We start from the raw sequence: 26707 nt of genomic DNA, 5'->3' as shown, positions 1-26707 counted from the left end.
GGATTCAGAGATATCAAATTAGGGGGGGCAGGCCCCCATTTTATAGATACATGGAGTAAATTATGGCCATCGGATTAAAAACAGTTTGGACGCTCAGGATTGCACCACGTCATCAGTCAACAATCCACGGTTTGACCACGCGGATGAACAGCAACACGGTTTGGTTGAAAATAATCCTGTGTGATGCATGCACCGTACGCGAGATTTTTCGTCCACTGATATGCTGTCACGTCACCATCGACAGTACATAAGAATTTTAGTCCAACAGGATCGTGACACCCCATCAGTCAATGCCACATCATCGGTCAATGCCACGTCATCGATCCGTCTATGTGAACAGTGCTGTGAACAGTAACGTATACAGTACAATATACGTGAATAGTAGCGTACATGTGAATAGTGCCATTTTTCCTTTTATGCTCCTCCTAAGGTTTTCGACCGTCCTGAGTTCAAAAGTGATGTCCGTTTTGCCGTCTGATCTCTTTTTTATTGTGAAATGACTATAATACCCCTAAAATACATAAATTACTTAATTAAAATAAAACACACGTAATTAAATCACAAGAATGTTAAACACATAAAAGTAAGGGTTGTTAGTAACACTTGAAATGTAAAATGACGGTTTTCTCCTTTATAAATATGCATTTTCTAACACTCAACACACCCCCCAACCAGCTTATTGCTAGTCTCTAGCAAATAAAGCGAAAACAAAATTCAAATTCAAAATGATTTTTTTTTTTAAACACTCGTATTTATTCAATCAGATTAATGATAGCAATCAAATAAAAGTATAAGCATTATCTCCAGTCTAAAGAAATATCACACCCATATTAACCATCCACATGAATCAGCCCAGTAGACTTTGTTATAGCTACTTTCAAGAATGACATGTCAAACCCCAAAATCTCACTGGAAGTAGTGACACTCTCACAAATAAATTAAACCCAATAAAAATAGTCACTCCAAAGAATGGTAATTGAGAGAGAAAATAATAAAGAAGTGATATCACATGCTCTCACCAAGATGAAATAAATATGCCCTCAGCTTAGAATAATATGATCTCAAGTCAAACAAAAATGCTAGTCAACCCACTTTATTTATCTTTTATTATTATTATTATTATTTTTTATGCATCACTACATCTTTTTAGCCTATATAACTAGCTTCTACTTCAAACTATAGTTCCCTAAAATCAAAAAGGACTTTTATTAGGACGTAACGTAGGCTAGGGATATGGCTAACAAATAAAGGAAATAAGGAAAATAAAGTGTATGTTTGAGAAAAATGCAGAGATTTTTTTTTTGGAAGTTGCAAGGTGGATTTCACCTATTATTTTTATTTTTTTATTTTTTTATTTTTCTTTTGAAACAACAATTTTTGTTTTGTTGTTTCTTTTTTTTGGCATAACTTCACTGAACAAAAATACTTATTTACATTTTTCTCAAACATAAATAGGTGATGGAACTTATAAGACATCGGGTAATACTCCAAATCAGAGTGGGTCAAGATGATAAGTTGACAAAGAAAATATTTTTTTTTTAAAGGCTCAAAAGGGTTAACTATGGATATTTAATAAAAGGGATGGCTAGAAAGGCTCAAACAGATCAAAGATGGCCTTTCTATCGTCTTTTAGAGTTCTAAATAATCATCCATATCTGCTAGTTAGATGGGCCTCCAAATATAGCAACACATTTTTTTTTCTTTCTTTTTTTAATTTTACAAAATTTTTTTTTTTAAGGGTTAACTCAAAAGAAATCTAGAGATCGTGTATACAATAATAAACTGTTAAGCTGTATAAAGAATGGGCAAAAGGGTTACTCTCCAAGAAAAATGATAGGCTCAAAAACTCACTTGGTACTTATTATGACATGTTCATTCCTTCAAGCAACTCATATTTGTCTCCGACATCAACATGTAGAGTAGCAAACATAATGTAACATCACTTAAGACCAAAGATAATACAAATACTAAAATTTGAAATTAATCATGTCATCCAATGTTAAAACAAACCACACAATTTTTTTTTTTTTAAACAACATTCTACCCCCCAACCTATTCTAAACATGAAAGAAAAATATGCATGCAGAAATGTGAAAATGATGTAGAAAAATTAATTAGAAAAGTTACACTTAAAATGATAGAAAAAGAAAATGATTTTTTTTTAAGAAGATGCGTTTCTAGAGGCACTACACTCCATATTCAGCCATCTTCGACTCAAAAGTTGGAAAATCTATATTTATAGAGGAGAAAATAAAAAGAAGAAAAAATAAACATAAAAACAGAATAAAGAAAAAGAAAATGTCTGAATTTTTTTTTTAGTTTTTTAATTTTTTTTAAACGATGAAGATGTGTTTCTAGAGTCACTACATTCCATATTCAGCCATCTTCAACACAAAAAGTTAGCAACAGTTAGTTTCTACAACAAAAAATTAGTAAAAACTTAACTAAAATTCCATAATTGTCGACTATTCCCTCCCCACAACCAGAACGAAACATTGTCCTCAATGTTTGAAAGGAAAGAAGTAGAGTTTAGAAGACATCACCTGGGTGGTGCAACACAGAAAACAATATTTACAAGCGGAGAGTTAAATCTAATTTATACTTCTTACTGCGGCTACTGTTACCATCATTATTTGGATGCTCCAACACAAAGGTCCAGGGGTCTGGCTCTGGTCTATAAGCTTGTAACATATCAAGTAGCTCATTAGCAGTGTGAGCACAAATAAAAAGTTTTTTCGCATTAGAGGGAATGAAATAGTTTTTTATTGCATGGTTAAGAAATGCGATAAAGCCATCATAAAAGTTATTGACATTTAACAAACCGATGGGTTTCTGGTGGATGTGCAGATGGGCCCAAGATACTAGTGTGATAAGTGCCTCTAGTATTGCAAGATCTCCTAGAAGGAAAATAAAAGCATTAGCATGATTAAGCATTTCAGTTATTCTTTCTTGCATACCTGAGACGACTAACTCTTCTCCAGTTGATGAGTCAGATGAACTGCCCAAAGGTTTTAGGGCTCTTGGGATGATGCCTAACACTTGGCTGCCTCTGATAAAAGCTGCTTCTGAGACCATTTTTGATAACCCTCGATTACCTCCTCCATACACCAAGTGTAATTTTCTCGCTGCTATGCTGCGACCAAGATCTATGGCTGCCTCAACGAACTCTTTATGTTTACCATATGTAAATCCAGAAAGCACACAAATGTTCTTGAATTGTCTATTTGGAGTAGCTGCCATTGGGATACTTCTCAAAAAACAATTTGTGAGTGCTTGACAAAAAAAAATCACATTTAAGAGTCTTGGTGACAATGGGTCACAGTTGTGTATGAGGTAACATGTCAGTGTCAAATAACGCGTAAAGCACGTGGCTCGCGAGTCAAAAAGGAAACAGTAAAAAGGAAAAAGCAAACAATAATAAAATTATTAAGGACAATAATACACACAATAAAACAATAATGAAATAAAATAACAGTAAAGTGAAAGGATATTTACAGGTAGTTGCGACTGTGGCTCACATCTTCCTCTGGTTTTACGTCCAGAAATGGCTTGAACGCCCTCTATGAGTCGAGGATAGGCTTCCTATCCAATTTTCTTATAAACTGGCAAACAGGGTCGTTTATAGTCAGATTCCCGAGACTATATCGTGCATGCTCTTTCTGGAATAATGGCCATAACTGGAGAATCGCTCCTTGCACATATCCACTGGGATGCGTTTCAAGAGACAAAAGGATATCATCTAATGACTCCTTATTCAAGCCATCCCTAATGAATTGAATCTTATCTTCCCTGTTATCAGACACCATTCCTAAAGAACATGGGTTTTTATTGCAACTCATTCTAGCACACTTATGACAAGCAACAGAAATTCTTCGAGCTCGTCGTTTTCTTGCATAATTTCCTTTACCACAACCAGGCATGTATGCAATAAATTTTGGAGGTAACTCACCTGCCGATCGTACTTTAGCCTCGATTAACCAACGGATGTCAGCAGGTATGTTATTCCTCATGAGTAATCGCATGCGTTCGGATCGAGCTTTATAGATCGTAAGGAGGGCATTTTGAGGAAGTGAAGGGAATCGCTTGTGAAGCTTCGCTAGAATCTCGTTTCTGTCCATACTTTCACCTCAGAATATCAGTTATTATGGGAAACTGAAGTAACCGACTTGATTGTCACGGAGTACCATTATCCGCCACTTCACCGGGGTAACAAACTAAAGCACACAAACAGAAAAACAAATTAAAACACACAAAGAAAATTAAAATCGTCCTCTTATTGAATTTACCTCAAGCTCCAACTGGATGTTGTAAACACTTCTCTCAATGTCTCGGAGTTGGCGTTCTAAACCCTCAACATAGGCTACTAACTCTGGTGGTTGTAGAGCCCAAATGCGATGTGTTTTACAAAATTGAATTTGCCTTTTGAGATGAGTTTTGACACGTTGAAGTGGTTTAAGAATGTTCAGGAGGAACAGTCTAAGTATGAGACTCATGATTAAAAATGATAAGAGAAAACTTAATGGTAAAATAAACACACTTATGCAAAAACAATTTCAATTAGCAAAAGAATAATAATAAAAAGAAATAAAGAAAAATCAAATCAACGAAAAGAAAAAAAAATCAATTCAAATTTGGTGGGTCACTCAAATTTATTTCGATGTCTTCTCCATGTGGTTGGTATTCACTACTAGAAAAATGGTCTTTACTGACTTTAGAATAGTGTCAGAAATTACTTTTACTGACACTTGTTAATTGTGTCAGTAATCTGGGAGTCAGAAAAATAGTGACACTTGTAATTGGTGTTAGTGATTACTGTTACTATAGTATTACCAGATTTATGACACTATGGTATTAGTAATTACTGATAATGATCACTTGTTAAAAGTTACTTTCACCATAGTATCACAAAATATTATGACACTATAGTAATAGTATTTACTAACAATTATTACATGTCAATAGTTTGTTTTACACTGGGATATGACATGATAGAATAAACGGATACTAATACTTTAGTGTCAGCAATTTGTAATACTATAGCATCACTAATATTATGATGCTGAATCATTTTTTAGCGCTAATGGCTTCGATTAAATGGTGCTGAAATTATTGTTGTTACTCGATTATTTTCATTATTCTTTTAGTTTTGCCAATCAAATAATGGTATTCAAAGAAAATCTATTCAAATTAAACTAAAGTACAAATTTGAATACTTAAATATAAGTATATAATATTCGTACCAACATTTAAATAGGTATCAAATAAAATAGTAATACAAATATCCAAAATATTGTTTGAAAACATGTCAAATATTTACATGAACACATAATGACAGTTTGCAGGAAACAATCAGTACATCTACTCTTTGATCTTTGCCTTTCCCTTCACCTTTGCCAGCTATAATTGCAGTATATAGAATCAATTAGCTACTATGCTACAAAAATCAATTCTTTGATATTTACAAGCAAAAATATAATTTACCTCATTATTGTATGCTACAAGTAACTTTGCAACATACATCGCCCACTGATCGCGAAGTTGCGAAAGATCGTCCATAGTGTACTCATTACAGCCCTTGAACTTTAAAAATAAAGCAACAAAATATATTCATATATTATAGAATCTGTCCTAAAATAGAACAACATAATAACAACATATATTTTTAAGTTTGCCAGGATTAACATCAAAACTGAAGAACATGCAAATAAATTGTATTACCATAGCAAACAACGGTTACCAAAGCTGTCTAAGAAGCTGATAATTTATAATATATTATTTGCTTTACTCAATATTACTTCTAACACTCAGCACTGGGATTTATATGCTTTATATCTGTACATGCAGTAGGTCCAATCATTGCTCAATAATACTTTAACACTGAACACTGAGATTTATATGCATTCTATTTGTACATGCAACAGCTCCAGTCATTTTGGTTTCACTAAAGTGCCTTAAATACATAGTAGAACACAGTAAAAATTGGCATTAATTTTTCCAAACATGTTGAATGCATTCAGTAAAATGTATATAGCGTTATAGCTTTTACCTATAATAAATATGGCAAATGAAGTGTATGTGAATATCCTAAACATACACAACACTTCCTCTAATCCCTAGCACAAGATATGATTATATTGCTAGTTTCAAGCATAAAGCAGCAAACTGTTCACCCATTAACCATCTTCACAATTCACTTAAGAAAATCCATTTCACAATGCATTCTTCGAACAAATATTAAACAAGTTCTGGAGAAACTCACATTGTTTTCAAGAATGCACAAATCGCAAACAATATCCTGGATGTACTTCATCACATAGTAACCACATTCAAAGGTTCCAGCTTGTTTCGGACACTAAAAAAAAAAAAAATAAACTTAGTTTCAAATATACTGATGAAGTAACAATGGAAATCATAACTTTGTTTCATTAATACCTTCACAGAGACCCACTGCACAGCCTTCTTTTTATTACTCTTCACTTGATGCATTGTTATCCCACTATAAATAATAAATAACAGATGCAACAAATTAATCTACAACATAAAAAATTAATGAAGAATTAAGTAAACTAATTAAACTTACTCATTCACCATTTGCTTCAACTCATCATCAGGATTATCACCTAATGGAGCAAGATAATAATTTTTTTCGCCTCACCATATCAATTGCTACTAGCACCCAGTGGCCACTAAACAAACAAGTAAAAAAAAAAAACAGATTACAAGATAAATTTAAATAATTTATGTTAAAAAATAAAATAGACAAAAAATAAATAAACTATACCCTGGGTTATATGGGAAGACAATTATTTGGGCTATTTGAATCTTGTCCAAAAGGTCTGAAATATAGGAACACCTATTTGGGTAGCTTACTTGACTTGGGTGTAACTTAGCTATGCATCCAAATTGAATTGGAATAACACCACTGCCATTATCCATCTCTTCATACAAGTGTCTATTAAAAAAAGAAACTTTCATGGCATGAATATAAGAAATAAATAAATGACAGTTTGCAAAATCAGAAAATATAGTAAAAACATAAATCAAGTTTTTTATTTCTTACTTGATCTATATCTCCAAAACAGAATTTGAGAGCTCTGTAAACTCAATGACTTCATTGCAAATCTGCTCGTCCAATCTGCTCTCCCAGTACACACCAAAAGTCTTCAAATCATGGGCAATCATAATCGTCCGTGGCAGGGAGCTCTCAATCATCAAAGAAAAGATGTTCATTTGTGAACTTTTGTTCTCTTTTCTTGCTTTCACAGTTCCACGGGTATTCTTTCTCAGAACCAGTTTCCTTGCTGTCACTGGTTTTACAACAACGGGTTCCTTTGTTGTTCGTTTCTGTTCATACAGATATACCACGGCATTTGTAGGAGACCTTCGGCCATCCACTTTTCTCTTTGAAGGAGTTAATCTTGGAGATCTTCTTGGGGTGATTTTTGAAGTGGCTTCACAAACTACTAGGGGTGGATTCTGTGCAGGGGATGGCAGGGGAGGTGTGTTGATGTTTTTGTCAGGTTTTGGACAAACAGTGGGGTCATTGGTCACTGACTTTGGACTAACTTTGGTCACCGACTTGGGGGTAGCTTTGGGGTTGTTGTTGGTCACTGATTTTGGGGTAGCTTTGGGGTTGTTGGTCACTGACTTTGGAGTTGCTTTGGGGTTGTTAGTCACTGACTTTGGAGTAACTTTGCTGGGTGATCGACGATCTATCTCCATCTTAACACTGCAACCAGCTTTGGAGTTAGGAAAGTTGGAACTGCCAACTTCAGTGTTGTTGCAGGCGTTGATCCTTGCATTCATTTGTTCTAATTGAGCTTGCATAAACTGAAAACTCTCCTGATACATTCTTCGTTCTCGCGCCAACTCCGTGGGGTCAGGGACATTGAAATACATGGATGGGGTGATGAATTGACCCAATCCTTGCACCCGACTTCCATTAGGCTTCTTTTGAAGTGCTTCACCTAGGATATCATTCGGTCCTTGGGATTGGAACGTTCCCTGCTCAACTTGACTTCTTAGCTCACTCTACAAAATAAATACAAAAATAATTTGATCAAAATTAAGAATAAAAAAACAAATAAGTTAAATAATGATAGTGGTGGTGGAAAATTACAATTCTCTCAGCCACTTGCTGCACTTCAGGTGTATAAGTTCCATCTTTTCTCCTATGAGCCAATAACCAGGCTTCAATGCGGTCAATCTTGCACTCAGTAACTTCGAGGTCCAACTGCTGTAATAATTCAACAAAAATTGAATTGAAAACTGGTATGAATCATCCTATTATTTGTATTGAAAATGTCATAAGTTTGTATAGAGTGGTTATTATACTTACTCTTTTATGCAATAACCCAGCATATCCTGTGCTGCCCAAGTGATGATTGTACATATTCTTTGCTCTTTTTCCCTTTACTGCCTTACTTTTGTCCTGCACAAAGTGGATATTGATTAAAATGGTTACATGAACTCAATAATATTATCTAACTAACATAATTTTAAACATACCTGAAAGGCTTCAGATAAAATCTTATCAACAAAGCTCTTCCAGTCCTCTTTTCTAATGCCTTCATACTCAAGAGGAGGCTTTTTCAGTGAACTCAAGTTGTTTGCATTGGGCAGAATATATTCATTGGCCAACTTACATCTAAAGCCCCTTAATGCAATTCCCATCCACTTCAACACTTGGGTTTTCGCCTTAAGACTCAACTTAAACTTTTTCTGAAAATGAGTCCACAACGTCTCCTTGATGTCTAGTGGCACTTTCCTCCAATCATCATAGATAATTGGAACTCTTTCTCGTACAATCACCCCAATGTAGTTCCTCAGATCATTTCTCTTTTTGCCAACTGGAACTCCGTAGGAATTGTACATAACCTCAGTGTCGTCACTAGCTCCTCTCTGCAGGTCTTTCTTCTTTGTAAGGTTTCGTCTTAGTCTGCCTTCTAGATCTGGATCAAATGTTGGCTCCTTTTTTTCTGCCATGTCTCCAACAAACCTGTAAATACATCAAAGTGGATGAGTGCACCACATACCAATCTAATATCCTAATATAATAATAAAAAAATAAAAAAATAAATTTGTTGGTGACTTACGGGAAGTAGTGGTAATAAGGCATAGTAGTTGGATTATTCATTTTCCGCACCAATATTTACAAGAAAAACATCAACAACTACTCTGACACAAACTCCTCATCACCCAAACCTAACTTACATTCTGGAAAATTGTTGGATAATGGTGCATACTCATCGATGCCATCACACAAGTCCTCATTTGAATAATTACATTTTGAGCTCACTGAACAAACAACTGATTTACTATTATCTAACTGATCTTTCACATAAAACACTTGCTTTGCATGACGAGCTAGAATGAAACAGTCAGATTTGTAGCCTATTCGATCTAAATTGACTACAGTGAACCCTAACTCATCAACATTAACCCCTCTATCATCTACCCAATCGCACTTGAAAAGTACGTTCTTAACCCCTAGATAATCAAGCTGCCAAATTTTACTGACAACCCCATAAAAAGGCATATCCCCAGAATGAGGATTTTTGTCTTTCGAACTTGAAATCTGTAAAGTGTTAGCAACTACATAAACGCCACTGTTTTGTGTTATGCGGTTGCTGTCCCGATCTCTTGTAGCAAAATTAAAACCATTAATACAGTAGCCATCATATGTAACCACGCTTGAGCGGGGTTTGTTTGCCAGCCACCATACTTTTTCGTCAACCATTACATTATTTGCTTTATCAGTTGTTACCTATTGTTCAATTAATAAAATCACAATTATTAGTTGAAAGAGAAAAGTTTGTGCGCTTTTACTTGGATACTTTTATTAGATCTAATGAAGTTAATCTAACCTTTTGTTTCAGCCAATCAGCAAACGTACGGGAGTGCTCGGTTGGCAACCATAAAGGCTTTTTTAATTGACGAGGGTGTGTTGATTGCAATAAGGCCAAATGCTCCCTAAAATTATACCAACAGAATTATTAAAATTGAAAAAAAATTAACGAAAAAGAGGTTCAAATTTTCAGTCACATACTCTATGTATGGTTGAATCTCGGGGGTGTTCACCAGAACACATTGGTGCGCTTGCGCCAATGTAGGGCCATCAACCACCTTAATATTTGCACCTCCGAGTGGCCTTTTGACTGTAAAATCAATTAGACAACCAGTAGGTAGTCCGATTGAATTACAATTTGAAAGGTATTCAGCACAAAATTCAAGTGCTTCTTCAGCAATATAGCACTCTGCAATGCAACCTTCAGGACGGTATCGGTTGCGTACATAGCCCTTTATAGGTTTCATTTCTCTCTCAAATGGATACATCCATCGAAGGTAAACCGGGCCACATAATCTAACTTCTTCAACTAGATGGACTGTTAAATGGACCATTATATCGAAGAAGGCAGGTAGGAAAAATTGTTCTAAATTGTATAAGGTGATTGTAAGTTCTTTTTGCAATTGGTCTAGAGAATTGGGCTCTACTACCTTAGAACACAAAGAATTAAAGAAAAGGCACAACCTGATTATGACAGATCTGACATTTTAAGGTAAACAATTTCGAATTGCTAATGGTAGTAGTTGTTGCATCAAGGTATGACAATCATGAGACTTAAGCCCGTGAAGACAACAATCATCCATTGAAACAATATTTCTAAAATTAGAACAATAGCCATCATGAACTTTAACACTTTGCAAGGTTTCACAGAACATTTTTTTTCCTTCTTACTTAAAGTGTACGGGGCAGGGGGCAGGACTTTGTTTTGTTCATCAGGAGCTAATACAATCAATGCTTTGTTAATTTTTTCTCTAAGGTCTGGATGTGTAAGATCTTTTCTAGCATTAATTCCATCTTTTGTTTTCCCCGGTTGATGGAGTAATGTGCCATAGATGCTCTCGCATACATTTTTCTCAATATACATCACATCTAGTTGATGGCGAACTAACAAATGTTCCCAATATTCTAAATCAAAGAAGATTGATCTCTTTTTGTACAGCAACTGAGCTACATTCCCTTTACCCTCACCCTCACCTTCAATCTCACTATCTCCCTCACACTCACCCTCACCCTCACCTTTACCCTTACTGTTACCCTTACTGTTACCCTCACCTTTACCCTTATTGTGACCCTCAACCTCACCCCGTTTACGCTTTTTTTGGACCTTTTTCCCAAACTTGGTGTCAATGTCAGCCACCAAGTTTAAGATATTTGTACCAGACAAAGGCTTAGGAGAATTTTCAATAAACAGCCTATGACCCATATATGACATTTTCCGACTATGCGGTAGCCAACATGCACATGTGTTTATCCCACAAACTGGACAACCATAATACCCCTTAACAGTACACCCAGACAAGTTTCCATAAGCTGGAAAATCACTAATTGTCCACATCAACACAGCTCGTAAATTAAAAGTTTGTTTCCTATAACCATCAAACACATCGACGCCTACATCCCATAGGGTTTTTAAGTCCTCAATCAATGGTGCTAGGTATACATCTATGTCATTTCCAGGTTGTTTAGGACCAGATATCAGTAGAGACAACATCATAAATTTTCTTTTCATACACAGCCACGGAGGAAGGTTATATGTTATCAATGTAACAGGCCAACAACTATAAGTAGTGCTAAGTGTGCTATGTGGGTTAATCCCATCAGATGATAAAGCGAACCGAAGATTTCTCGGCTCTTGGGCAAAATCAGGCCATTTCTTGTCAATTAACTGCCAAGCTGGTGAATCTGCTGGGTGGCGAAGCTTGCCATCTCTAATTCTTTTATTTTCATGCCATGTTAAGTTTTCAGCAGTTTGTGGTGATTGAAACATTCTTTTCAACCTAGGAATTATAGGAAAATACCATAACACCTTTTTAGGGACCCCCTTTCTAATTTTTTTTTATCCATCTTTTCTTATTTGCCACCTAGATGCTCCACACCTTGGGCATTCACTAAGATTCTCGAACTCATTCCTATAAAGAATGCAATCATTTCGACATGCATGTATTTTCTCATAATCTAAGCCTAATAGCTTCATTATTTTTTTGGCCTCATACATGGACTTAGGCAAACTATTACCATTTGGCAATATCTCATTAAGCACTTCCCATAAAACTGAAAACCCACTATCAGACCAGCCATAAAGTCCTTTTATATTGTACAGTTTCATTAGACTCGATAACTTTGAATGCTTTGAACCCGGATATAGGGGCTTTTCAGCATCTTCAAGCACATTCTTAAAAGAACTAGGATCTTTATCACAATGCTCAAAAGCATCATGAACCATGTCATCTACATAACTATAATCCGGACATCTAAAACGTTGATTTTGTGGCTGGTCTTGGCATTTTACAGAGGTAGGTTTCCGATCCACCTCACCATGCCAATTCCAAACTAAATAATTTTCTAGAAAACCTTTTTTAAATAGATGTAGCCTCACTTGTTGAGGACTCAAAAACTCCATATTACAACAAGTAGTACAAGGACATCTAATTGACATTCTATTTTCAGAATTAAGAATGGCAAACTCCAAGAAATCATCAACCCCATCACTATACTCATCAGACAATCTATCACAGAATATCCAAGTTTTGTCCATAACTTGTATTGTTACCTGTTCATTTGTTAGATGTTGTTAGTTTAATAAGTTTACTTAAATTGCACAAATAACTCCAAACTTTAGGTTTAAATTAAAAAATACAAATTGCAAAATAAATATAAATTCTATTTGTTTAGAGTCACTTAAATATATGTACGCATTCAGCAACCCAACAGAGCATATATGTAAGCATTCAGCAACCCAACAGAGCATATATCTAAGTATTCAGCAACGCAACAGAGCATACATGTACACATTCAACAAGCCAACAGAGCATACATGTACACATTCACCAAGCCAGCAAATCTAACTTACATGTACACATTCAGCAAGCCAACAAAACATGCCACATCCACATTTTTCAAAATTTCTTTTTCATATTAGAACAAACAAAAGTATATATTAGAATAAAAAATTTTATTCCAGAACAGTCTATGCAACAAAAAAGAAAGTAAAACTATACATGTCAATATTTAAAACATCTCAGTACAAGTAAAACTTAGAACACAACGATAATATAAATTAAAAGTCAGTGAGTGATTTAAAAGAATTACCAAATGAAGACAGCTGTTACACCGTAAACTTTTGTGATTCTTCAAAAGTGACAGATTGTTAATTACTATGTCAGAGAGCTGTACAAGGGAAATCACATAAAAAAAGATTAAGGACAATACTTGTTGTTGTTGAAGGGTTTGCATGTGAGATATTGCATTTATACTAAGTCCAGCAAGTGCATTACAGGGAAAGGATTGATGAATTGACCCTTTGTTAATATGTATCTTTATCTAGCGCTAATTAAATGGAACAAGTTAGGCCTAAAATTAAAAGCATCATGCAAAATTTAAAATGCAATTTCGAGAAATGGGGAAAATGAGAAAAACCCAAATCTACATTGACATTGTATCCATCAATTCCAGTTAAAGTGTACATGAAATTCAAAGTCCAGTGACAAGGCAACTAAAGAAAGAGATGAAAGAAAACTGATTTGAATCAGGCACTTATAAAACTACTCTTAGTTAAAGACTCTAGTACAATAATTCAACTTCAGTTACCTTTACCTCTCTATTAGGTTTTCCCAGGTCCTAAATTATAAACAATCAAGATTACAAAAAAAAAACTAAGAATTTTAAAACTCATGCTACAGTTAAACCGCAACAAAACAACATGCATGAGGAAAATAGGCACTGTAAATTGGAAACATAATAATTAAAAATAAATAAAAATGAATAAATGGCACCTTCAGAAATGAATTTATCGCAGTGAAGAGAGAGAGACAGAGAGAACCGAATCGTGATAGAAATGAATTCCTCTGCTTCGAGCTTGGTTGGGATCGACGTGAAGTTTGATTACAGTGAGGGATATGATTTTAGGGTTTGGTTTACTTAGCTTTGACAGAGAAGGAGAACCGAGTGGTGAAAGACTGATGAGTGAATGACTTAGAAAAAAATTAGCTTCGATTTTGGTCTTAGGGTTGTATAAAATGATGCGTTTTACTTATCTTTATTTTCCTAAGTGAAACGATACCGTTTTTAACTGAAAATATATTATTTACTAATAAATTTTCAGCCAAAACCTGCTAAAATTTTTAGTGAGCCGCGCTCAATACATTTCAAGTGCTTCATATTAAAATTATAATATTCTACTAATTCAGTTGCATAACTAACAAAAAGTCAGAACGGTTCCAATTTTAAACTTAAATGCTTTGGCTTTGGAAAGTCCTGGGTTCGAAAATCAGTTTGGAACGAAATTTATATTTTATTTTCTTTTACTGATACCTTAGTGTCACCAAGAAAAAGACCAATGGTCTTTTTCTTATTCTTAAACTTAAATGTTCCGATGTTCGAGGTCCCAGGTTCGAATTCCATCTGTTACGTGATTAGAATTATTTTATTTTTATTACTAATACTTTAGTGTCAGCGATTTCTGATGTCACAATTACAGACACCATAGTATCATTAATTTGTGATACATATGTGTTAAACACGGAAAATGGCCCATATGTATACAAATACTGATACTTTGTAATAAAGTGTCACAAACCAAGTGTCAGTAAAGACCATTTTTCTAGTAGTGATTCTAGATATGACTTTAATCTTTGACCATTAACTTTAAACGTGACACCGTTCTTTGGGTCCTTAATTTCAATTGCCCCATATGGAAAAACAGTATGAACAATAAATGGGCCAGACCAACGAAAGCGTAACTTACCTGGGAATAGGTGCAAGCGAGAATTGAATAAAAGCACTTTCTGACCTGGAGTGAATGATTTTCTCATAATTTGCTTATCATGGAAGACTTTCATTCGTTGCTTGTAAATCTTGGCATTTTCGTATGCATCATTGCGAATTTCTTCAAGTTCTGCCAGCTGTAATCTTCTTTCTGAGCTGGCTTGCTACATGTCAAAATTGAATTTCTTGATGGCCCAATATGCACGATGCTCGAGTTCCACAGGTAGGTGGCAAGCTTTTCCATACACTAGCCTGTAGGGTGACATCCCAATCGGGGTCTTGAAAGCCGTTCTATATGCCCATAAGGCATCATCAAGTCTTAATGACCAATCTTTTCTGTCCGGCCTCACCGTCTTTTCTAATATGTGCTTTATTTCTCGATTGGAAATCTCAACTTGGCCACTGGTTTGCGAATGATACGGGGTCGCCACTTTGTGTGTGATTGAATACTTTGTCAAAAGAGCCTTGAATGCTTTGTTACAAAAGTGGGCACCACCATCACTGATTATCGCTCGAGGGAATCCAAAGCGTGAAACAATGTTGCTTTTCAAAAATGCTATCACCACCTTGTGATCATTGGTCCTACATGGAATTGCTTCTACCCATTTCGATACGTAGTCAACAGCAACCAATATGTATTGATGGCCAAAAGACGGGGGAAAGGGTCCCATGAAGTCGATACCCCATACGTCAAAAATCTTAACCACTAAAATTGGATTTAGTGGCATCATGTTCCTTCGTGTAATGCTCCCCATTCGTTGACACCTATCACATGAAGAACAAAAAATGTAAGCATCTCGAAATATAGTTGGCCAATAAAAACCACATTGTAAAACTTTAGTTGCTGTTTTCTTAGCACTGAAATGGCCTCCACAAGCTTGTTCATGGCAGAATGAAAGGATATTCTGAATTTCACTTTCTGGGACACATCGTCTAACAATTTGGTCTGCACAATACTTGAACAAATACGGGTCATCCCAAAAGAAATTCTTTATTTCTGCAAAGAATTTAGCCTTATCTTGCTTGGTCCAATGCTCTGGAAGTTCACCTGTAACAAGATAATTCACGATGTTAGCATACCACGGTAATACTTCCACATTCATCAATTGTTCATCAGGGAATGACTCATTTAATGGTAATGGCTTTGTAGTTGTGTCAAAATGGAGACGAGAGAGGTGATCCGCCACAACATTTTCTGTCCCTTTCTTATCTTTGAATTCCAAGTCAAATTCTTGCAAAAGTAACACCCAACGAATTAGTCTAGCTTTTGCATCTTTCTTTGTGAGAAGATATTTAAGAGCAGCATGATCTGTAAATATAATTATTTTACAACCAATGAGATAAGATCGAAATTTTTCCAATGCAAACACTACTGCTAGCATTTCTTTTTCAGTAGTTGAATAGTTCAACTGTGCATCATTCAATGTCATACTAGCATAATAAATAACATGGGGAATTCGATCAACTCTTTGTCCTAATACTGCTCCTACTGCATAATCAGATGCATCACACATGAGCTCAAATGGTAAACTCCAGTTTGGGGGCTGAATGATAGGTGATGATGTCAACAACTGCTTTAGTTTTTCAAATGCCATAAAACATGAATCATCAAAGATAAAAGGTACATCCTTAGCAAGTAGATTGCATAAGGGTCTAGAAACTTTGCTAAAATCTTTAATGAAACGTCTATAGAAACCAGCATGCCCAAGGAAAGATCTTACTTCTCTGACTGTTTTGGGTGGAGGAATATTAGAAATGAGATCCATCTTGGCTTTGTCAACCTCAATACCTTTGCTTGAAATGATGTGACCGAGAATAATACCTTGTTTTACCATAAAATGGCATTTCTCCCAATTTAAGACCAAGTTCTTCTCAATACATCTCTGCAGAACTAGTGTTAGATGATGTAAACATTGATCAAACGAATCACCAAAGACAGAAAAGTCATCCATAAAGACTTCAAGGAATCGTTCAACCATATCAGAAAACATGCTCAACATGCATCGTTGAAATGTAGCAGGTGTATTACATAATCCAAATGGCATTCTCCTATATGCAAATGTGCCAAAAGGGCAAGTGAAAGTAGTTTTCTCCTGATCTTTTGGTGCTATGGGAATCTGATTATATCCTGAGTAGCCATCTAGAAAGCAATAAAATTCATGGCCTGCTAATTTATCAAGCATTTGATCAATAAATGGTAAAGGAAAATGGTCTTTACGTGTTACAGAATTCAACTTTCTATAATCAATGCATACACACCATCCTGTAGTTACTCTAGTAGGTATCAATTCATTATCAGCATTCGTAACTACTGTGACTCCTGACTTTTTAGGGACAACTTGCACAGGACTGACCCATGAACTATCAGAAATTGGGTAAATGATACCTGCATCTAATAGCTTAAGGACTTCAGTTCTAACAACTTCTTTCATATTAGGATTTAACCGACGTTGCATTTCTCTAGTAGATTTAGTATTTTCATCGAGGTGAATGTAATGCATGCAGTCTACTGGGTTTATACCTTTAATGTCTGCTATGGTCCATCCTAATGCTCCTTTGTGCTCTTTCAAAACATCCAACAACTTACCTTTTTGTTCGTCATTTAGGGATGATGAGATGATTACCGGCAGAGTACTTTCTTCTCCCAAAAATGCATATTCCAGAGTGTTGGGTAATGGTTTGAGCTCGAGTTTCGGTGGTGATTCTGATGATGGGATGAGTTTCTTCTCTGATGGTGCTAGTTGTTCAACTCTTGACTTCCATTTATTAGTGTCCATAGATGGTGCTGAGTCAAGCAGGGCGTTGACCTCATCAACTGATCTGTCAATATCAAAATCAAAACCAAAGTGAGTTAAACATGTTTGTAAAGGATCATCACTAAGGTTTGAAACAAAAGTATCATCAACTAATGCTTCAATTAAATCCACATCAACAATTTCATCATCTGCATTGTGAGGTTGTTTGGCAATGTTGAAGATGTTCAGCTCCATAGTCATGTTGCCGAAGGACAACTGCATATTTCCGGTCCTGCATTGAATGTGAGCATCCGCAGTTGCCAAGAAAGGTCAGCCTAGGATAATGGGGATGTGCTTCCTTGAATCCTGTATTGGTTGAGTGTCAATTACAATGAAATCAACAGGAAAATAAAACTTGTCTACCTGGATAAGCACGTCCTCCACAATACCACGAGGTATTTTCGTGGACCGATCTGCAAGCTGTAACACCACTGGAGTTGGGTGTAATTCTCCCAATCCAAGTTTCACAAATACTGAATATGGTAACAGATTTACACTAGCTCCTAAATCCAACAAAGCATTCTCAATTGTATGGTTCCCTATACTACATGAGATAGTGGGGGAGCCTGGGTCTTTGCATTTTAAAGGAATTTTATGTTGGAGTATAGAACTAACGTTTTCTGTTAAAATGCCTTCTTTTGAACATGCATATTTCTCTTTTTAGTACAAAGGTCTTTAAGAAACTTGGCATAAGATGGAACTTGTTTAATAGCATCAAGCAAAGGGATGTTAACACTTACCTGTTTGAAGATTTCAAGAATCTCACCTGTGGATTTTCCCTTCTTGCCTTTAGCTAACCTCTGGGGAAATGGAGCTTTCAGAACATATTCTCGTGGGTTGGTTTCTTCTTTCTCCTCCGGTGGTGAGTCCTGAACACTCACAGGAACAATTTGATTTTCCTTTGTCACTGGCATCTCCACTTTGTTGTCGACTTCTTTTCCTTTTCGCAAGGTCATTACTGCTTTGACCTTTCCATGCTGCTGTGGTGAACTGGTACTTGCTTCATGCACTCCTTTAGGATTAGGCACTGGTTGACTTGGAAACTTGCCTTTCTCAACAATCATTGCCAAGGTCTGAACTGAAGAAGCAAGTTGTCCCACCATCTTCTCGAGGCTTGAAACTGATTGGGCTTGTGAGTTGAAGCCCGCTCTCAATTCATTTCGTAGTCCATCAATAGTGCGGTTCTGTTGCTCAATCGTGGAGTGAGTAACATTCCTGAAATTCTGGAATGCATCCTCCCATGGTCTGGGTTGAGAGTAGTTCTGGTTCTGATTGTATGGTCTGAATGGGGGCTGAGAGGCTTGAGGAATTGGTTGCATTGGTGGAGCTGGAGCTGCTGGTCCATTCTGTTGGAGTCCTTGAGACCATGAAAAATTGGGGTGGTCTCTCCATCTAGGGTTATATGTGTTGGAGTATGGGTTGTAATTCGATGGTTTTCTCATTACACCTATGGCATTGGCTTGATCTGAGTATGAGTCATGGTCATGTGGCTCTGTTGATTTAGCAGTCGATAACGATGCTATTTGTCGAGAGAGACCTTCAATTATCGCTTTGACTTCTTTAATTTCTGAACTTGACTCGCCAATGTGAACCTCATTTACTCCCTTAATTCTTCTCGTATTCCTGAGTGATCGACTCCGTTGTTGGGAATTATCCGCTTGTCGCTGGAAGAATTCCCAAATCTCTGATGCACTTTTTGACATTAGCTCTCCTCCACTTGTTGCCATTAGCCATTCTTGCACATTCAGCAATAATCCCTCCAAAAAGTATTGGCATTGGTGCCATTTTTCGTACCCATGATGTGGACACTTCAAGAGTAGCCCATTGAATCGCTCCCATGTTTCAAAAAACTACTTGTCCTCTCTCTGGGTAAACTCCGAGATTTCCCTGCGAATAGCGTTGGTTTTATGCACTGGGAAATATTTATTCAAAAATTTTGTTACCATTTGTTCCCATGATGAAATGCTATTAGCAGGTAAAGTATTTAACCATGAACGAGCTCTATCCTTTAAAGAAAATGGGAATAATCTGAGTTTAACATCATCGTCTGAAAAATTTTCATATTTAAAAGTTTGACAAATTGCATGAAAATCATTCAGATGATTATATGGGTCCTCATTTTCTAGGCCATAAAATGTTGGGAGACAATTTAGCACACTGGGTTTTAATTCAAAACTCCTAGCAGCTACATTTGGGTATCTTATGCATGATGTGCTCAAATTAGCTAAGGGACTAAAATAGTCCTTAAATGGCCTCTCCTGTGGTGCTTGTAAATCCATTTTATTTTTAACGTTCTTGTGCGTGCGAAGTGTTTTTTCTAGTTCAAAGTCTATAGGTTCAAGATTAGGTAATAATGACCTACGACCATGCATGCAAAACAAATAAAAAAAATAAAGATGGGAACAAAACAAATAAAAATAAAGAAGAGGGAGAAATTACGATACTAACCTTATTGCGCTATTACAACCTTTCTATAAAAATACACAAAAATAAATACGTGAAATAAATTAAAAATTAAATTAATAAAATAAACAAAAAAATTACAAAGAAAAATAAATTGAAAATTTAATTACAGAATTTTAAAGAAGAGAAAAAGGAAAGAAATACTAACCTTTAAATGTAGATTCACTTTTTTTTAATAATAAAAAAAAATACAAGAAAACAAATAAAAGAAATTATTCACAAAAATTAATTCTATGAATTAAAAGTACTTACCTCCCCGGCAACGACGCCAAAAACTTGTTGTGCAAATTTTAATGTACTCGCAAGCGCACGAATCTATTGTAGTATAGATCAATGGTGACGAGTGTCGATCCCACCAGGAGGTGGATTTTAATTGTGTAGAATTAATTTTGTAAATGGGTGGTTGAAATTGTGGTGGAAGTGATTTAAATTATCCTAAAATTGGAATTGAGATTCTAAAATTGGAATTGTAATGGCGAGAATAAATTGAAGCGAAATCTATTGAAATGACGTACTTGGGTATCTGGATCCGTATCAACATGCATCATGGGCTAAATAATCCGTATTAATGCCAATTAAATCATGAGGGGGGAATCCACACCTCATGAACCACGCTCTAATCAATATGGTGCTAAGGGCTTATCGTGCCAAATAATAATAACCTTGTACTAAAGGGCCGGTGAAACCAAGGCGGTACTAGACAAGATTAGTATTATTTGTCGACGAGAAGTCAAAACATCCACAAAAACTAGAGGGGAAGAGAAAATAAATATACCAAATAAAGCCCATGACACATGTTGAGACTTCACCTTCAACCCAAGCTTGAAAGAAAATTAGCCACTCATAATTGAACTAGGGGCAAAATGGAAATTTATTAAAATAGGAAGAAAATACAAGATGGAGAGGGAATTACAGAAAACAGAGTCCAAAAATGGATTCAGAGATATCAAATTAGGGGGGGAGGCCCCCTTTTTATAGATACATGGAGTAAATTATGGCCATCGGATTAAAAACAGTTTGGACGCTCAGGATTGCGCCACGTCATCAGTCAACAGTCTACGGTTTGACCACGCGGATGAACAGTAACACGGTTTAGTTGAAAATAATCCTGTGTGATGCATGCACCGTACGCGAGATTTTTCGTCCACTGATATGTTGCCACGTCACCATCAAAAGTACATAAGAATTTTAGTCCAACAGGATCGTGACACCTCATCAGTCAATGCCACATCATCGGTCAATGCCACGTCATCGATCCGTCTATGTGAACAGTGCTGTGAACAGTAACGTATACAGTACCGTATACGTGAATAGTACCGTACATGTGAATAGTGCCATTTTTCCTTTTATGCTCCTCCTAAGGTTTTCGACCGTCCTGAGTTCAAAAATGATGTCTGTTTTGCCATCTGATCTCTCCTTTATTGTGAAATGACTATAATGCCCCTAAAATACATAAATTACTTAATTAAAATAAAACACACGTAATTAAATCACAAGAATGTTAAACACATAAAAGTAAGGGTTGTTAGTAAGACTTGAAATGTAAAATGATGGTTTTCTCCTTTATAAATATGCATTTTCTAACACTCAACAGCCATCAGCCAGGCCAGTGTTGGAATGTCATAATATTTTTTATTTTGTAATCCCCAAGATTTTTTATTTGTTGCTGCTGTTGTGTTAATTTGTTGTTGTAGAATGGAAAACTATAATAAGGAGGAAGTGCAAGAGGTAGAGGTTGATGATGGGAAAAAAAGAAAAATACTTTGAGACATATTTTGATTTTTTGTTTGTTAACTTTTTATGTTTGTGGTAGATTTATTAATTTAAGGTTTTAAATTTAAAAAAACCCAAAATAGGCTCATAATCGAAATAATCGAACGGAACCGAATCGAATTATTTCAATTAATCGAGTATTTGATTATTTCGGTAATTTGATTAATCGTGATTATGATTTTAAAATAATCGTAATCGACCGATTATGAAAAATTTAGTAAAAAACCGAACCGAACCGAACCGCGCCCACCCCTAGTAATAATGTTGTCTAGATACCGCTTTGGTTTCACCGGCTCCCTAGTACAAGGTTATTATTATTTGGCACGATAAGCCCTTAGCACCATATTGATTAGAGTGTGGTTCATGAGGAGTGGAAACCCCCCTCATGATTTAATTGGCAATAATAAAGAATAGTTAGCCCATGGTGCATGTTGATGCAGATCCAGATACCCAAGCGCTTCAATTTTAATAGATTTTCACTTTAATTTATTCCCATCATTTTAATTTGAATTTTAGGATAATTTAAATCACTTCCACCACAAATCCAATCAACCACTATAGAAGATTAACTCTACACATAATTAAAATCCACCTCCTCGTGGGATCGACACTCGTCACCGTTAATCTATTCTACAATAGATTCGTGCGCTTGCGAGTTCAATAAAATTTATACAACAAGGCCCCAAAGGCCTATGTCTCATTTGTATCATTGGTATCTCAATATTAGTTTGTATCTCATATATGTATCTCTGTAATCATCATATTGCATGCTTATGCCCCCAAAAGGTAGAAGCGCCCAAACTCACAGCCCAAAGCCTCTATGTGTGTTCAGATGGGCCCCATATGCCTCTCATCTCATATGTATCACTGTATCTGGAGGGAAGGATATTGTCCAATGCTTTTAAAAAACAATCTCTATACTCATATTCATGTACATTCTAATCATACATTTCTTTTCATTATCAAATCTAAATTTACTTTTCTCATCTTTAAAAAACTATCATATTTTATTCAAAGTCGATACGGAAATCGATTAACCAAATATTTTAATATAATATCAATACGTGTATAAAATACATTGCTACAATTCACCACTGGTCAAGGATTAAAGAGGAAGTCATAGGGAACAAAATTGAGGTGGTGGCGTGGTCAAATTCTGGTAGAATCAACGGCGGTGGTGATAGGTTTTGGCTGCGGTTTCCCAAACTTGAAACAGTGGCCATCCCGTCAGTTTTCAGCGGCAATGATGGATGGGGTATGACCAGCGTCTCACGGGCTTCCGATTGATACCTTGCTTGGCTAGATTGGTGGTCGGAATCGTGAGATATGGTCGGGTCACGTTCCCAGGTTGGGTTGAGTTTTTGGGTCGGTTTTGATAGCTTCTCTCTCACTCTCTCACACGCCTATATCGTTCCCCTTTTTCCACCTTATTCTTTTACTTGTATTTTAACTTTTAACCGCCTCATCATTTCTTTTTTTTTTCCACATATGTTACAGTTAATAATTAATTAACATTCAATATCGCTAGCATGGTATCACACCTTATATGTACTACTGAAAGTACAATTATTTTTTTTTCCTTTTAGTTTATAGAATTAATAGTTAGATATTTATTAGAATGGCATGGATAGCCTATTATATAAGGATTAGCCATTTATATAACTAGTAACAGTTCGAAATCCCCCATAGGAGCAGTAATAATGTTATTGAGATAAAACCACATCATGAATTCATTTTATTTTATTTTTTCAAGTTTTATTAAACAGGAGGAGCATAGTCCAAACATTATTTTTAACTCCTATCTTTTTTAGGAGTTCAACTCGAATGACTGATTAAACAAACAAACGGAAAGTCATTCAACTGCACTTTTTAAGGTAAATTATAAATAATGTCATCCTAATGTTAAAATAGGTAGTGAAACTTTAGAGGTCAAGAATATTGTTGGTCTTGAGTCACTGCTTTGGTGAAAAACAATTTTCTTTTTAAACAATTTTGTTTCAACAATTTCAACTTTTTGATAATTAAACGAATGTCATAAATGGATATTTGTTCGTGATGAAAGTTAGACTCTTGCAAGTACATCATTTCATGGTAGCTAAAATGTTTTTAGAAAAAAATTAAAATATTTATCCGAAGTTGTCCACTCCAATTCCCCAGAAAAAGAAAAGGTTGTGGCGACTTTCCTATCTGTATCTAGGGTTTTAGATCATTTGACAAAATACACAGCAGTTGCAATACATTAATAATCATATTAATAATTACAGCATGCTGCATGTAGTGATCTGAAATCTGGCCTGATGGATTCTTTCCTTTTATAATCATTTACAAATTCTCAATTTTCTTTGGCTTTTGTTTCTACTTTTAGCTTTAAAATTTTTCCCATATCTTTTTCTTCATTGAAGCAATCTGAATCATATCTTTCACTTCAGTTTTCTTCAGTACTTTTGCCTCTAAAAGCACCGAAAATTTTCAATCGTGCATTGGCTTCTTTCTCAGTTTGCATTAACATTTTCATGCTATTAAAGTGATGGACTTGTTTGAAGAAATTTAAAATGCTATTAGGTCTTGCTCTTTCTGCATGCATGGTGAATAGAAACCTGAAACGTGAAAGAGATTTTTACTCTTCAATGTGATGGGGATATAAAGTGCTAGCTTCTTCACTTCAAAGTTCAAATTATAGGGATTGGGCACATATAATTTCATTTATTATTAGGGTTCATGATACTAGGAACCATAGGGAGTGGCTGTCATATGAGGCTGTTGACATAAGTAACTTGGATATTATTAGATTTGTAACTTAATATGTTAGATTAAAGAAACCTTACACATTAAACTTACAATTGAAATATTAGGCGTAGAACTTGAAATGTTAGCTTGATAGGTATATCAAGAAGCACCTATTAGTTTAGTAGTTCTCATCTCAATATTCAATTGGCTTGTGGGGATAAAATTCTCTCAAACTAAAGAGTAAATAAATGCCACTTTGAACTTGGAACTAATGAACTAGCTATATGTAGAGGGTAGCTAGGTTTAGCAAACTTATTCCAATGTCCTCCTTGAGAATAAAGAATTGAAAATAAATTAAAACATTTTTATATACGTCTTATTTAGTATGTCTTTCTTTTTATGTCTATTTTTGTTCATGCATGTAGCTGAAGGCTGAAGGATCATGAAAAATAATGGGACAGCATAAATGATATTTAATAAAGAAACAAATTTTTTTAGTAAAGTTCAGCTTCCTCTGTTCTTATTCCTTTTTTTTCCAAAAAAAAAATCAAACAATTATGCTAAATAATTAGAAATTTATGTGTTATGCACGTAGCAGCATAAGATCAACCATTGATAGGTACAAGAAGGCGTGTTCAGATGATTCAAATTTTGGCACTGTTACTGAGATCAATGCTCAGGTAAGTAATTCATTAATTTAAGCTATAAATTCAGTTTTTGCTGGGAATATATATTATTATGAAAAGGTGAAAAAAATGAAAAAAAAAAACCAATTAATTACCATTTGTTACCACATAGCTAGCATTGAAATATAAAGTTCCCAATAAAAATTTAACTTCTCCCATTACATGTGACCCATGGAAACAATACTATCAGCAGGAATCAGCGAAGCTGCGGCAGCAAATTCAAATGTTACAGAATTCTAACAGGTATTTTCAATTATTTCATGAACAATCATTTTCATATTAAGCGTAGTTATTAATTAATTATGCCAAAATATACAATTTCAATTGAATTTTCAATTGGTTATCTCACTCTTGACTCTTCATATAGGCATTTGATGGGTGATTCTCTGAGTTCTTTAACTGTAAAAGAGCTTAGAAACTGGAGAACAGGCTTGAGCGAGGCATCACTAGGATCAGGTCCAAGAAGGTAATTAATTAATTGCATTATGTACGCATGAAATCAACAAAAAATAATAATTGAATTTGAGAAATACACCGTTGTTTTGCAATAATACGTTGCATAAACATTATCGGTATAGGTTCAGTACATGTAATTTATGTCATTTTGTAAATAATTTGTTGCTTTGTGTGTTTCCTGTTTTGTGCAACAACATGAAATGCTGCCAGCTGAAAATGAGTTCTTGCAGAAAAGGATAATAATTAAAATTTATTTAAATCCTGTTTAGCCTTTTTCATTTTCTTCCAAGCTTTTATGAAACTATTCAACATTTTCATTTCCATAGGAGATTGAGCTGGAAAATGAAAGTGTGTGTCTCCGATCAAAGGTATGCTAATCAGTTCTTCGTATGTATAATGCATTTGTCTCACCCTATCCCAAAATTTCTGAACGTTATTAAAATTTCATGGTTTCTGAAACTCAGATAGCACAAATGGAGAGGTTTCAGCAAGCAAACATGGTGACTGGGCAAGAGCTGAATGCAATCCATGCATTAGCTTCTCGGAATTTCTTCAGTTCCGCTATCATAGAGGGTGGTGGCACCGCTTACTCTCACCCGGACAAGAAGATACTCTATCTCGGGTAAATAATTCTTCTATCACATTTCATTTCTACGTTCTCGCGTTGCACGTGCATCAACGTTTTCTCCCATTTGCAGGTAACCTAGACACTGGAGATCAAGCTTGTGGCATCTCAGCACGAGATCTATGATCAAACTATGATTATCTAATGAATTTGTGCGCTACTTGGTACCTATTTTTGAAACCAGCAATATATGAAACTGGATCAGTTTATGTGTAACCTAATTACTTACGCTGAATTAAAACTGGCTGCTTCTCTTTGGGGGACCAGTGGCTACGCTAAAACTTAATATCTATATAACTAATGTTGTTTGATGTTGAAGGATTTGCATTACCTATAAATTAAATACAGATTG

General features: G+C 35.4%; 1 protein-coding gene, 1 non-coding gene and 1 pseudogene across 2 annotated transcripts; 2 read left to right on the top strand and 1 right to left on the bottom strand.

Moving 5' to 3' along the window:
* Nucleotides 1-10598: 10598 nt before the first annotated feature.
* Nucleotides 10599-12602, bottom strand: LOC127900681 (uncharacterized). Its single transcript, XM_052435868.1, has 2 exons — nt 11944-12602; nt 10599-11844 (listed from the first exon to the last, which is right to left on the bottom strand). Exons 1-2 carry the CDS (start codon nt 12600-12602, stop codon nt 10599-10601), a joined length of 1905 nt encoding a protein of 634 aa, XP_052291828.1.
* A 6814-nt stretch (nt 12603-19416) lies between these two features.
* Nucleotides 19417-19520, top strand: LOC127901660 (small nucleolar RNA R71). Its single transcript, XR_008053904.1, has one exon. It is a non-coding gene; the product is annotated as a small nucleolar RNA R71 (small nucleolar RNA).
* Nucleotides 19521-25166: 5646 nt separating this feature from the next.
* On the top strand, nt 25167-26356 carry LOC127900680 (agamous-like MADS-box protein AGL11; annotated as a pseudogene).
* The last annotated feature ends 351 nt before the right edge of the window (nt 26357-26707 follow it).

Source organism: Citrus sinensis, chromosome 3 (genome assembly GCF_022201045.2).
Source record: "Citrus sinensis cultivar Valencia sweet orange chromosome 3, DVS_A1.0, whole genome shotgun sequence".
Taxonomy (NCBI): Eukaryota; Viridiplantae; Streptophyta; class Magnoliopsida; order Sapindales; family Rutaceae; genus Citrus; species Citrus sinensis.
This window is presented reverse-complemented; position numbering and strand designations above follow the sequence as displayed.